At 42.1% G+C, this 15529-nt stretch overlaps 1 protein-coding gene across 4 annotated transcripts in view; it reads right to left on the bottom strand.

Annotated features, from left to right (window-relative positions):
• Positions 1–15529, bottom strand: part of LOC106561378 (protein bicaudal D homolog 1) — a 69830-nt gene that overhangs the window by 20747 nt on the left and 33554 nt on the right. For all 4 annotated transcript variants that reach the window (XM_014125264.2, XM_014125262.2, XM_014125265.2 and 1 more), the window contains one exon: positions 5376–5588. In XM_014125264.2, the coding sequence (XP_013980739.2) occupies positions 5376–5588 (213 nt within the window). The remainder of the gene's footprint in view (positions 1–5375; positions 5589–15529) is intronic.

The following is a 15529-nucleotide window of genomic DNA, read 5'->3' as shown; positions in this document are numbered from 1 at the left end:
GTTATAAATCTGTATGGATTTACAGTACAGCAGCCTCAGTCTGGCTTTACATCGCTGGACACATATTATCAAACATTTAACATAATTTACACTGAGTCATAACTCAAACACCAGCCGATAGAATTGCCTTACTACATTCAAATTGGTTTGGGTTGCAGCTAGTACATTGTGTGTGTGTGTGTGTGTGTGTGTACAGTATGTGTGTGCGTGAATGTAGCCTATATTTACACCATAAATGATGAACAGGTTTCAGTCCTCCATAGCCCCTCATACAGTATCTATTCAGGCCTTCTTATTTCCCCTCTCCTCAATGAAGTTGCTAAGTGGCTCCTAGCCTGCCCTACGCAGAAGTGCTGACCCAGACTCTGGGTCCTAGATATGGGGTGACCAGTGGGACCCTGGCCAGAGCCTCACCAGGAGCAGAGACTAGTGATGGGGGAAAATATCGCTACAGTTATGTTTGGATGATATTATATTGATACTTGGCTCCAAGTATCAAATTGTAAAGAAAAATAAGAAATAAAAGTTGGCTGTACTTGCACCAAAACTTAGTTTTAAATAGTGAGCCAACATGTTTTCAGCTATTTATTTCCCTGACTAATTACAACTACTTTTCTCATGGTCTCTCTTGTCTCTCTGCAGCAGACATTAAGTGAGCAATATGTTTGGAACATAAAATCGCAATAAAATCGCAGTATTGAATTGCAATACATATAGAATGGTGAGAATTGTGGGAATCGTAATACATATTGTATCGGCACCTAAGTATAGTGATAATATTATATTGTGAGGTCCCTTGAAATAAATTCCCAGCCCTAGAGGAGACTGATGGTCTTGGGACAGACATGGACCCTCCAGTACCTGACTGACCACATCTTCAGTCACCGGAGGAACAGCAGGACTCAGGGAAATGGACTGAGAAATGGAAGGTCAATTCAATGTACAGTCAATTGTACATGCTGCTGTTTCTGTATTCAAGCCTGTAGCAGCATTTTATTTGACACTTGATCTCCATGTCATGACACACTGTACAGCATTGTACTTGAAAGCACAGCGTTGCTGCAGATCCTTATGCAGCACTACCGCTACACTTGTAGCTACCCCTACACTTGTGACAATGGAAGCGAAAAATACCGATATTCCAATATGGACCATAGGCAAAACACAAACAGCTAATTAACAAACTCTTAATCCGTGACATTATTGATTAACTGTACGTGACCACTGTGGTTTGCTATTGGGTGGTGTTGTCTCATTACATATTCCCCACAAAGCAGGGCATTAGGACTGAGCTGTCCATGAAGTCCAGGAGATTACTGGCCAATGATTACTGTCTCAACACCACCACAGGATCAGGGCATGGTCAGTGCACCACCAAACACTCACACAACACAACCACTATGGGAAAGGCCAATACTGTAGCCCTGTGTCCCATTCTACATCAGGGCCAGGATTCATTTAAACAATGCAGGTTAACTGCTAGCGGTAGGCCAGAGCCTATTTGAAATACAAACAGTAAAACACACAGAACCTACTATTAACTTAGTCTCTATCATTTTGTCTGTACATTCCTTTGATTTTAGGAGATAAAAATGTAGGATCTTAATTAATCCTGCAGCAACAGGATGAAAAAAAGAGAGATCAAATTAAGATCCTACATCTTTAGAATCTGTTTGGGATCCACATTAAACCAGTTGATTAGATCCAGTTAGAGACAAATGAAGCCCCTTGTGTGGCTCCAGCACATTAAAAATAGACTGTCTTCTAATTAATCTGCACCACACAGGCAAAGGAGATCCACACAGCAAGGCAACAGGCTAATCAACAGATCATCAAAGAGCCAAGGGCCACCCAGGTCATGAAGCAAACAGGTGACAGACAGGTGCACATGAAACAGGTGCACGTGAGAAGTGGCTGAGACATTTTTCAAGGTTTATTCAATTAGGCCTAGTAAAGATATCACAAACAGGCAACTAGATACAGCCGTGGGCTGATTTTTGATAGAGTGGATGGTCGGGGGGCCAGAACATAATTCTAATAATTTGTACACAGCGAATTGACCACAACTAAACCCAAAAGTGATTATATTTCAAAATAACAATCATATCCTACCTTGATTACATTGAGACACAATCATGTCTCTTTTTAAAATTCATTTCCTAAATTAAACTCATTTTAGCTGAATTCCTGGTGATTTTAGTCATTTTAGACCCCAAAATAAAATAAAATAATAAAAAGAAAGTAAATGTTTTGGACAAAAACGCTATGTACTACCCTTCACAGAACAGCGCAAACTGGCTCTAACCAGAATAGAAAGAGGAGTGGGAGACCCCGGTGCACAACTGAGCAAGAGGACAAGTACATTAGAGTGTCTAGTTCAAGAAACAGACGCCTCACAGTGAAGAGGAGACTCCTGGATGCTGGCCTTCTAGGCAGAGTTCCTCTGTCCAGTGTCTGTGTTCTTTTGCCCATCTTAATATTTTCTTTTTATTGGCCAGTCTGACAAATGGCTTTTACTTTGCAACTCTGTCTAGAAGGCCAGCATCCCAGAGTCTCCTCTTCACTGTTGACGTTGAGACTGGAGTTTTGCTTGTACTATTTAATAAAGCTGCCAGTTGAGGACTTGTGAGGCGTCTGTTTCTCGAACTAGACACTCTAATGTACTTGTCCTCTTGCTCAGTTGTGCACTGGGGCCTCCCACTCCTCTTTCTATTCTGGTTAGAGCCAGTTAGGGTTAGGGTTGTTCTGTGAAGGGAGTAGTACACGGCGTTGTACGAGATCTTCAGTTTCTTGGCAATTTCTTGCATGGAATAGCCTTCATTTTTTAGAACAAGAATAGACTGACGAGTTTCAGAAGAAAGTGCTTTGTTTCTGGCCACTTTGAGCCTGTAATCGAACCCACAAATGCTGATGCTCCAGATACTCAGCAAGTCTAAAGAAGGCCAGTTTTATTGCTTCTTTAATCAGAACAACTGTTTTCAGCTCTGCTAACATAATTGCAAAAGGGCTTTCTAATGATCAATTAGCCTTTTAAAATGATCAACTTAGATTAGCTAACACAATGTGCCATTGGAACACAGGACTGATGGTTGCTGATAATGGGCCTCTGTACGCCTATGTAGATATTCCATTAAAAATCAGCCGTTTCCAGCTACAATAGTCATTTACAACACTAACAATGTCTGCACTGTATTTCTGATCAATTTTATGTTATTTTAATGGACAAAAAATGTGGTTTTGTTTAAAAAACAAGGACATTTCTAAGTGACCCCAAACTTTTGAACGGTAGTGTAGATATTTTACAAAAATTTGATTCACAATAACTGAACTCACATTTTTGGAATGCTTGGAATGACAAGTGAAGCAGACACAAACAGTGACTGTGCGACCCCAGCGGTTCCTGCCAACAGTGTGTGAAGCATTTAATCTAACTAGTGAATGACCTGCTGCCACCCCCGGGCTGGGAGGGCACAGTTTGTCCTGCACTGTGTGATGAGAGAGCAGCCTGGCTCACTCAGGGATGCACATGTGCCGAGCTCAGGGCATTTTTCTTATTCCCTAGCTTAGCACCGGATTTGCCCTCCACAATGGGGTCATGTCCGCAGCGGCGTCTGACCCCGGCCTGAACCCCTCTGCCTCTGCTGACATGCACATGTACGTAGCCCCCCCCACACACAGGCATGCACCACGCGCACAAACACAGGCTTGCACACACACTCCACACACATTCCACACAGTCACTCTCTGCATGACCCCTATCCGCCCTTTAGAGTGACCCTGTGACCGCTACTGTACCTCAGAGTTTGACACAAAACAGCTGGTCCCTATCAGCAGGGTAGCAAGATGCACCTCATGTTAATCTACAAATAATATCTCAATGTGTGACATAACAGTAGGCTGTAGGCTAAATTGAGTACATAACCTCATTTTGTGGATTCACAGTAGCCTACATAGGAAAACATGTAAAAGGGCCAATGACATGACGTGTAAATGTTGGTGTCAGAATGAAATATTTTCCAAGGTCAAGAAATAATGTTTACAAATTCTACATAATGTAACTTTGACTTTTCTCTTTTATATGAGTTCTAAAAGAGTTCATGGTTAAATGTGAAGATTTTTTTTTAACTTTTGGTGTTCTGAAAAAAAAAAATGGGATTAGGAGCAACCGTCCGAAGGCAAAGGTAATGCAGATAAATGTTAATAAAACATCTTAAATCATAATAAAACGGTCAACAAATATTATTCTAGCATGATTTTGTAAGGTGTATACCACTATACTGCTATATGGGTAAGACAGTTTATGCAGAAAGGTTTTAAATACTTTAAATACTTTTGTCTGGAAAAATGTCCTTAATGATTATCGTTTGGTGCAACCGACAAAAGTCACAATTTTGGATCAAATCACATGACGATATTGATCTGACAGGATGTGACATCATGAAGATGCCTGGAGAGACCTTCAATCATAATTCAGTACAACTGCTACAAAACAATAAAAATGTTGAATTATCGGAAACTTTATATTTTACTTCAATACTTAAGATTGAAAGTCAAGTTTTCACATGGGTGCACAAGCAGTCGCCTGTAAAACATGTTTAAGTGAGAAAAGTCATATGTACAAGCAGTATTTTTAATGTTAAAAAACTATGACATTATTTTATTGTAAAAAAAAATGCAGAGAGAAGCTCAGCCGATAAGAGACATTTCATATGGTTTTTATTTCCTTAACATAAATTGCAGTGAAAAGTGAAAAAAAAAAAAATCATTATAATGTAACTTCTGACCTCATAGATAGTGAATATTTGAGACCAATTGTATATCATGTACAATTATAATTAATATGCTTTGTTTAACTGATTGAACAAACTTTTTTTGTAGGACATTTTGGGCTTCTAACCTCACCTGCACACCATTATTACAAAATATTTTTTATCTGTACTGTTTTGTCTTTCACTTTTTTTTTTGGTATGAATAAATCAAACCTAAAAACCTATAACCTAAATATTTGAGACCATGCATTTATTCATATTTTACTGTTAATTTCTTTACATAACGCTCAGTTTATTTTTACATTCATGGGTGCACCGAATGACTAAATGTAACAATCTTATAACAATCACATTTTTAACAATTATGTATTGCAAAAAACCCTGAAAGTGCATATGTAACACTCATGGGAACATAAAAAGTGTAATACAGCTTTAGCTGTAGCACGGTTTTTGGATCAAAAGTGAAAAAAAGAGAGAAATACTAATTCTTCTGTAAAAAAAAAAATCCACTTTTGACCCAAATACCATACTACAGCTCAAAATGTATTACAGCATGACACTAGTCTGAGGTGTGAGTGAGTGACATCAGTGGACAAAAGTCTCTACCTCTTTGTGCTCCTGAAGCACGGCGTTGAGCCTCTCGCTCTCGTTGGACGCGTTGGACGCCACTGAGCGGCTCATCTTCAGATCCATCTGCAGCTCCAGCAGCTGGCCCATGTAGAAGGCCTCCTTTGACGCGGACTCCTGCAGCAGCGACTCCTCGTTGATCTCGCCATCCTCCGCCACCTTACGCTGGTTGGAGTATGCCTGGCCAAACGCCTGGGGAGGCAGAGAGGGAATAGACCAGAATGAGATACAGTACTTTGTTTGTTTGGTTAGAAAGAAATGTATCTTCAAGAGGCAGAGGGTTAGCCATAGTACAGCGTCCGTAGATAGAAAGCTATTTTTGGGGTTAAATGCCTTGCTCAAGTGCACAACGGTAGTGGTAGTAATGATCTGACACCAGCATCCCTGAAGTAGCTAATAACAACATTTTTTATACACTTTGGATATGGTTGTGGAGGAGACTATGTCCCCTGTGGTCACTAGGTACCTTCTTATCACCCACAAAGCTCCAAGGTTGTCCCTCCCCACCTCAAGGGTATTGTGCAATGATATTTCAGCCCGTCTCTGATCGATAGACACTGTGTTCCCATTCTCCTGACACAGGTTTTCACACAGCGCTCCAAGCTGACTTGTCATGACAAAGGAATCCTGGCTTGATGCTTGATTGAGGGAATGACAGCATTGACCAACAACAGCCAATGACCCCTGGATACCGGCCATGTTGGAAAGGTGGCTCCTATTCACACCTGTAACAGCTACCTCTACAGCACCAAGGTTGTATTCATTAGGTACCAAACGAATGGAAACAGACTGAAACACGATTATCTGGCCTTATGAAAAACACACTGAACAAAAATATATATACCATGTGTAAAGTATTGATACCATGTTTCATGAGTTGAAATAAAAAAATCCTTGAAATTTTCCATATGCACAAAAATCTTATCACAAATTTTGTGTATGAATTTCTTTACATCACTATTAGTGAGCATTTCTCCTTTGCCAAAATCATCCATCCACCTGACAGGTGTGGCATATTAAGAAGTTGATTAACTTCTTTGGGATAGGGGGCAGTATTTTCACGGCCGGATAAAAAACGTACCCGATTTAATCTGGTTACTACTCCTGCCCAGAAACTAGAATATGCATATAATTAGTAGATTTGGATAGAAAACACTCTAAAGTTTCTAAAACTGTTTGAATAGTGTCTATAAGTATAACAAAACTCATATGGCAGGCCAAAACCTGAGAAAATTCCATGCAGGAAGCGCCCTGTCTGACAATTTGTTGTCCTTCTGTTGCATCTCTATCGACATTACAGCATCTGTGCTGTAACGTGACACTTTCTAAGGCTTCCATTGGCTCTCTAAAACCGCCAGAAAGTGGAATGGGGTGTCTGCTGTCTCTGGGCAAAGTATAGGAGCAGAGTTTGTAAGTGGTCAGCCTGGGGACAGTGAGACTGGAGATGCGCGCGTTCACGAGACTTCTCTATTTTTTTCTTTCAGTCTTTGAATGAATACAACGTTGCCCGGTTGGAATATTATCGCTATTTTATGAGAAAAATTGCATAAAAATTGATTTTAAACAGCGTTTGACATGCTTCTAAGTACGGTAATGGCGCGTTACCCTTCGGATAGTGACCTGTACGCAGGAACAAAACGGAGGTATTTGGATATATCTATGGATTATTTCGAACCAAAACAACATTTGTTGTTGAAGTAGAAATCCTGGGAGTGCATTCTGACGAAGAACAGCAAAGGTAATCCAATTTTTCTAATAGTAATTCTGAGTTTAGGTGACCCCGAAGTTGGCGGATGTCAAAATAGCTAGCCGTGATGGCCGAGCTATGTGCTCAGAATATTGCAAAATGTGCTTTCGCCGAAAAGCTATTTTAAAATCGGACATAGCGATTGCATAAAGGAGTTCTGTATCTATAATTCTTAAAATAATTGTTATGTATTTTGTCAACGGTTATCATGAGTAATTTAGTAAATTCACCGGAAGTTTTCAGTGGGTATGCTAGTTCTGAACATCACATGCTAATGTAAAAAGCTGGTTTTTGATATAAATATGAACTTGATTGAACAAAACATGCATGTATTGTATAACATAATGTCCTAGGAGTGTCATCTGATGAAGATCATCAAAGGTTAGTGCTGCATTTAGCTGTGGTTTTGGTTTTTGTGACATATATGCTTGCTTTGAAAATGGCTGTGTGATTATTTTTGGCAGGGTACTCTCCTGACATAATCTAATGTTTTGCTTTCGTTGTAAAGCCTTTTTGAAATCGGACAATGTGGTTAGATTAACGAGAGTCTTGTCTTTAAAATGGTGTAAAATAGTCATATGTTTCTGCAACACTCAATGGCTCACCAAATATCCCATACTGCCATATCAACCAGCAGGTCTTAGTCAGAATATGCCTGGGATGGGAGTTAGTACATGAAGAGGCCTCTTGTCAGCGAAGGGAATCAATTAAGTCAGGGGTGCCAAACTCATGCCATGGAGGGCCTTGTTTCTGCTGGTTTTGGGGTTTTCTTTTCAATTAAGACCTAGACAACCAGGTGAGGGGAGTTACTTACTAATGAGTGTCCTTAATTCATCAATCAAGTACAGCGGAGGACGGAAACCCCGAAGATCCTCAGCCCTCCGTGGAATGAGTTCCACACGTGAATTAAGGGCTTACTCTAAGACAAGACACCATTATGGGGTACAATCAATGCGATTATCAATGGCAACACTGGAACAATTAGGGTTAAGTTCCTTGCTCAAGGTCACATTGACAGATTTTTCAGCTTGTCGGCACAAAGATTCCAACTAGCAACCTTTCAGTTACTGGCCCAATGCTCTAACCGCTAGGCTACCTGCCGCCATCATATCCGTGTGTGTATGTGTTCAATTAATTGTCCCCCACACCAGTACCTAAAACATGTTCCACACCAGTACCTAAAACATGTTCATTTATTGACCAATAAACATTCACTTGGATGTGGTCTGGCACATAAATGCAATCATATTTGTATTGTAAGAAAATTTGGTCCACATGTTGCAAACACTGCCAAGACTCAACATATGCAAGAACATTCATATCGACCTCAAGGTGGAGCTATAACAGGCACGTTTAGCTCTTGGTCTGTTTGACTCAGAGTGATGACATTTGGCACACATGCTCAGGGATATTAGTCTAGCTAACCCACATGATATATACCATTCTTGCTATACACGGGAAACTGATGACGGTGAAAAACTCAGCAGCGTTGCAGTTCTTGACACAGACCGGTACGCCTACCCTGCTCAAAGACACTTACATATTTTGTCTTGCCCATTCACCCTCTGAAAGGCACGCATACACAATCCATGTCTCAATTGTCTCAAGGCTTAAAAATCCTTATTTAACCTGTTTCTTCACCTTCATCTACACTGATTCAAGTGGATTTAACAAGTGACATCAATAAGGGGTCACAGCTTTCACCTGGTCATTCTATGTCATGGAATGAGCAGGTGTTCATAATGTTTTGTACAATCAGTGTATATGATTTCAGCATCCGTATGCTGTACTGGGAGCGCTGGTCACGCCAAATAAGGCTGTTTATCTCCCAATACAGCCAGCATCTGCCAGAAGAAGAAAAATGCAGTCTGGTCAGTTTGCAGAGGGACGTGAGGCTCAGGACTCAGATTTGAATTTAACTGTCAAATTGTGCTGTGTCTTTTTTTATTAGAACTTTTTCATGAGAAATGTATATGTTCATTTTACAACATTTCTTTATTGTATAATATAGATATAACATAAAAGTAAATCATCTTGTCCAATAATCGTATTGCTATGTGAAAATGCTTGTGGTGCATGTCTGAGACAGCCCACTGGGCACACATGTCTGTTCAACGTCTAGTTTTGATTTGGTTGAATTTTCAACTAATGTGAATTCAACGTGAAATCAACAAAAATGTCACCATATCATGGGTTTTAGGTTAGAAGTTACATGAAAAAAGACCCTTACATGGATAACTTTTTGCAAATCCAATCAGTATTCCATGTTGATTCAACACAATCACATTACATTTTTTTGTTGAAATGACATGGAAACAATGTTGATTCAACCACTTTTTGCCCAGTGGGAGAGGTCTGGACAGAGAGATGTGTTCTCTCAGATGTAATAGTCTCAGCACCACACTCCCTCAAAACCAAACCCAGTTGAATGATTCTCCCAGAGAGCTTGAGAAAGGTTCTCTCTGATTGGTGAATGAATAATTCAGGATACCAGCCTTTATTACTTGTGATCATACTACCTTCAATAGACTTCTTTCTCAATTGCACCATTTTTCTACCACACTTTAATAACAATTTATTAATTTATTAGTGTGGAATAAGCCGCATGCAGCATTTTGAGGTGTGTTTGTAGATAGGGGTAATTTGTCATTGTTAAATCCCTTCTGCTCCAGAACAGATCTTAATACAGGAAGGGAGCTCAATACAGAATACAAGCAAGGGGTCCGCTGAAATGGAGAGCTTAATGTGAATGACGTTAAAGCTCCCCAACAAAAAGTGGATGTACATACAATCTGATGATTTAGTTAATACGTTTTCAGGTTTGATCAGCTTTCATGGTTGGTGGGGTTTGGCTGTTCATTTGTGTGTGGAGGGGGATCGAGTCAGTACATGTATAGCATTACTTATTTGTGTGTGTGTGTGTGTGCGTGTGTGTGTGTGTGTGTGTGTGTGTGTGTGTGTGTGTGTGTGTGTGAATGAGATAAGGAGATATAGCAGCAGAAGATGTATACAATAACCATCCTTCCATTGACCGCTGGCCACCTCCTGCGTCACACACACACTGACAGCTGATCCCCATCCCATCTCCACTGAAACAACACAGCACACTGATGTACAAACTGGACACCCACACACACACACTGACAGCTGATCCCCATCCCATCTCCACTGAAACAACACAGCACACTGATGTACAAACTGGACACCCACACACACACACTGACAGCTGATCCCCATCCCATCTCCACTGAAACAACACAGCACACTGATGTACAAACTGGACACCCACACACACACACTGACAGCTGATCCCCATCCCATCTCCACTGAAACAACACAGCACACTGATGTACAAACTGGACACCCACACACACACAGACAATTAACCCACTCAGGGATGAGATGAGTCTTTCATAGAAAGAGAGCTCAACCAGTCATGACTACTGAATAACTGGAATGCAAAGCCTCGGTCACGGTCATCATGGTCAATCAACCACAAACTGCCCCATATGACAGATAGACTCACCATTTAATTATTCAATGCTTCCAGTCAGCATAATGATGCCAGTGAGCAACCGGCCCATGGGACAGGAGAGGATTGGGTTAAAGCAGGTCTATGGCTCTTTGGAAGTCCCTACGTCACATCTAGAATGTGTTTTCAATTTGTTGACGTTGACACTGACTGCAGTGTAAGTCACCTTTGTCTATTCACACATGTACCAACAGCATGTGAACAAACACAGCTGTGCACAGTGTTTCTCTTGTCTTCTATTTTTCTAGTGCTAATCACGTTTGCATAGGAGCTACACATATAAACACACAAGAGAGTAATCAACCCTTAATTGCACACACAAACACAGTCACTAAGGAGCTTCTGTCTGGCCACTACAAAAACAACACAGGAGTGCTCTCTATCTTGTTTCAGATGTCCCTCGTGTCTCCTCTCCTCCCAGTGCAACACCACAGAGTGATTCTGTAAGTGATTAGGTGGGAGGCCCCGTAGTCCCTAGAACAAAATAAGTAATTTGGGGCTCGACCAGGGTGAATAAGCTGGCATTGTTGCTTTTAGCTGATAGCCTGTCAATATCCAGACAGGCAGGAGGGCCAGGCTCCACAGGCCCCTTGAGAGTCCAGCTGGGTCCTTGGAGCAGGAGCTTGGGTTGGGCCCCACACTGAGGCCTCTCTCCCCCTGGCCCCACTCTGGAGGATGGAGGGAGAACAGACAGTGGAGGCTGCCTGTGATTCAGAGTCAGTGCTGCTCATCCATTGAGACCGGGGATCTTGGATGCATAGTGGGAGAGGCAGATGGTTTTCGAACAAAGGGAAGCTAGGCGACCTCAAAGCCCAACACATCACTCTGTAACACAGCTCAAACACATATGAGGAAAACGTGCTCTGGCTCCTGTTGCATGAGGCATCCTCCTCTGATGCACGGCTTAAAATAACTCCATGTCTGTACTGTAACTGTATATGAAGATCAACAAAAATATAAGGTGCACTGCTACCACAGAATAACAAGATCGTCTTATCATGTCACATTAAACATGGTGGATGTGAGGATGTTTACATTTTATGTCATATCCTGGGGTGATAATATGTGGTTAACAAGCGGAGTCCAGTACGGTGTTTTATACTGATTATTGTTGTATACTGCATTGTGGATTACACCCTGAGGCATTCTGGTCCATCTGCGATAGAAGCCACACAAAGAAAGCCCTTTCTATAGATATTCATCCCTCAGGCATAGGATGAGGAGCAGACAGTTCTCTGGTCGACACGGGACGGTTGACTGGTATGTTGTGTAGTCTGGTGTGTTGTGGAGTGGTGTGCTACCCTGAAACCCTTCCCCCCTGCGACATACCCTGTTTGGGAGTCGTGGGACAGCTCTGTGCCATTTTTAGACCCAGGGAGCTCAGCAGGCAGGAGACTGAACTACTTCGGTGTAACAGTGATTCATCTCCAACCTAACCTCCACGGTAGAGCCCTCTTGGACTTCACTTTTTCTGTGATACTATGCAACACAAATGATAAAAAACAAGACTTGTCAACGACCACCTGATTGCTTAAATGGAAAAGAAACTTGGAATCCAAGTTTCAATGTAAGAGAGGTGAATTTTGAAGATTAAGGTCAAAGGTAGGTGGAGTCATAGTGGATAGATAAGTGGACTATGTAGATTAGCTATGACTTATTTATTTCACACTTAGTTTGGACTTTTAATAAATACAGTGTATTCGGAAAGTATTCAGACCGCTTGACTTTTTCCACATTTTGTTACATTACAGCCTTATTCTAAAATGTGTTAAATAGTTTTTTTTTCTCCCCAATCAATCTACACACAATACCCCATAATGACTAAGAAAAAACAGGTTTGTAGATTTTTTTGCAAAAACATAAAATCTAAAAATGTATTCAGACCCTTCACTTAGTACTTTGTTGAAGCACCTTTGGCAGTGATTACAGCCTCGAGTCTTCTTGGGTATGACGCTACAAGCTTGGCACACCTGTATTTGGGGAGTTTTTCCCATTCTTCTCTGAAGATCCTCTCAAGCTCTGTCAGGTTGGATGGGGAGCGTTGCTGCACAGCTATTTTCAAATCAAATCAAATTTTATTTGTCACATGCCGAATACAACCTTACAGTGAAAATGCTTACTTACAAGCCCTTAACAACAATGCAGTGCAACAAAAAGAGGTAAGAAAATATTTACTTAATAAATGAAAGTACAAATAAAAAGTAACACAATAAAATAACAACAATGAGGCTATATATAAGGGGGAGGGGGGGGGTCAATGTAAATCGTCCTGGTGGCCATTTGATTAATTGTTTAGCAGTCTTATGGCTTGGGGTATCAGGTATGAAGATGCAGACAACGTCGAATTAACAATGGTTTAATATTCCAACAGGAGCAGGTCAAGGCAGGCAGGGGTATGTAAACCAGAGGTGGGACAACAGTACCGGGCGGCAGGCAGGCTCAAGGTCAGGGTAGGCAGAGGTCAATAATCCAGAGGTTGGGCAAAGGTACAGGTCGGCAGGCAGGCTCAGGGGCAGGCAGTGTGGTCAGGCAGGTGGGCTCAGAGTCAGGACAGGCAAGGGTCTAAACCAGGAGGGTGAGAAAAAGAGAGACTGGCAAAAGCAGGAGCTGAAACAAAAATGCTGGTTGACTTGACAAACAAGACGAACTGGCAACAAACAAACAGAGAACACAGGTATAAATACACACGGGATAATGGGGAAGATGGGCGACACCTGGAGGGGGGTAGAGACAATCACAAAGACAGGTGAAACAGATCAGGGTGTGACATGAGGGAAGAAGCTGTTAAAGAGTCTTTCACAATTTGTTGGGCCTTCCTCTGACATAGCCTAGTATATAGGTCCTGGATGTCAGGAAGCTTGGCCCCAGTGATGTACTGGGCCGTACACACTACCCTCTGTAGAGCCTTAAAGTCGGATGCCGAGCAGTTGCCATACCAGGCGGTGATGCAACCGGTCAGGATGCTCCCGATGGTGCAGCTGTAGAACTTTTTGAGGATCTGGGGACCCATGCCAAATATTTTCAGTCTCCTGAGGGGGAAAAGGTGTTGTCATGCTCTCTTCACGACTGTCTTGGTGTGTTTGGACCATGATAGTTAGTTGGTGAGGTGGACACTAAGGACCTTGAAACTTTCAACCCGTTCCACTACAACCCCGTCGATGTGAATGGCGGCTTGTTCGCCACTTATTTTCCTGTAGTCCATGATCAGCTTTTTTGTCTTGCTCACGTTGAGGGAGAGGTTGTTGTCCTGGCACCACACTTCAGTCACTCCAACTGTGTGTGTGTGGGTGGTACCAAAACCGTACCAGACACAACAACCAACAATAGTATCCTATCCAGTCTAGTGCTTTCCCTCCCATCTCTGGTTGTGTGTGGTCTGTCCACATGCTGTGTTCATTCTAAAGGTCAGCCAGGAGAAAGCCAGTGTTTAGCTTGTCTTTTTGAAGCAATTACATCTGGCCCCCAGTCATCATTCCACCACTGATAAGAGGGACGCTTGGACCAGAGCCCAGAATGCCCATCACTTATTAAGGCTCATTCTGTATGTCTCCTCTCCTCTCCTCTCCTCTCCTCTCCTCTCCTCTCCTCTCCTCTCCTCTCCTCTCCTCTCCTCTCCTCTCCTCTCCTCTCCTCTCCTCTCCTCTCCTCTCCTCTCCTCTCCTCTCTTCTCCTCTCCTCATATCCCCTCTCCTTCCCTCTTCTTTCCTCATCTCTCCCTGCCTTCCCTCATCTCTCCTCATCTTTCCTCTCCTCATCTCATCTCTCCTCTCCTCATATCTCCTCTCCTTCCCTCTCCTCATATCTCCTCCCCTTCCCTTTTCTCTCTTCATCTCTCCTCTCCTTCCCTCTCCTCATCATCCCTCTCCTCATCTCTCCTCTCCTTCCCTCTCCAGCTGAGAACAGATGGTTTGCAAACTGGTCCTTAACAGCTCACTGCCCTGTGTGAGATTATTAAGTGGAGTGGCATTAACTCTTCCACACATCACATATGTGACAAACAAGTCAGCAGGTAGGATAAGGATTGCATCTCATCTAACCTTACGGTCTTACTGAGATAAAATCTATTATACAAGAAGTGGTTCAAAATGGCAGCATAACCCAGATGGATAGGAGTGCTAGTGTCATAGTAACTGTATTCATTTATTAAGAGAGAGAAATACAGACAAACAGAGGGAAGAGAAAAGAGATGGCTTTTTACAGTATTTCCTAACACATCATTTTATAACGTATTTTACCAGCTCTCTCAGCTGGGTAATATGCCCTAGAGGGGACGGTTGGGGACGGTTGGCTCAGCAGAGTGGTAACTGCGCCAAAAGGTCAGAACACAGACGAAGTGGCCTGAAAGGAGGAGAGGAAAAGAGAGGAGGCTTTGATGCAAGATGCCCTGTAAGACCTGTCCTGACTCATCAGCATGATGCAATGGCAGATTGCATGCGCTCTTGTACCCCTTCCATCACCCTAGCTTCAGTCACTCCAAGAGAGAGAGAGAGAGAGAGAGAAACACCCTCGTCCTACATCTTCTCATCTCATAACAACTGTTGCCTAGCCTTTGTTCTTTGAGCGTTTCAGATAAAGGACTATTGCCATTGGTAAAAGCACAATAGAACAAATTGAAAAAATAAAGCTTATAATATCCTCCACAGTCATAAGTCATTACGGCTAAGATACTCTAATAACTACAGATATTCTTACATTAAATGACTAGGTGGTAAGTATGTGCCTGTGGGCTCACTTTAAATCAGTCTCTGCTCTGAAAGCTCAAAAATCTTCATACAGCCCAGTGCAGAGTAGTCTCACATTAACCACTAATGTCGCCTTCCCACTTCCAGTGTACCGTTTCTCCTTAACCAGATT

The sequence above is a fragment of the Salmo salar genome, chromosome ssa10 (assembly GCF_905237065.1).
Source record: "Salmo salar chromosome ssa10, Ssal_v3.1, whole genome shotgun sequence".
Lineage (NCBI taxonomy): Eukaryota > Metazoa > Chordata > Actinopteri > Salmoniformes > Salmonidae > Salmo > Salmo salar.
The sequence above is the reverse complement of the archived record's forward strand: the minus strand, read 5'-3'. Positions and strand labels throughout refer to the sequence as shown.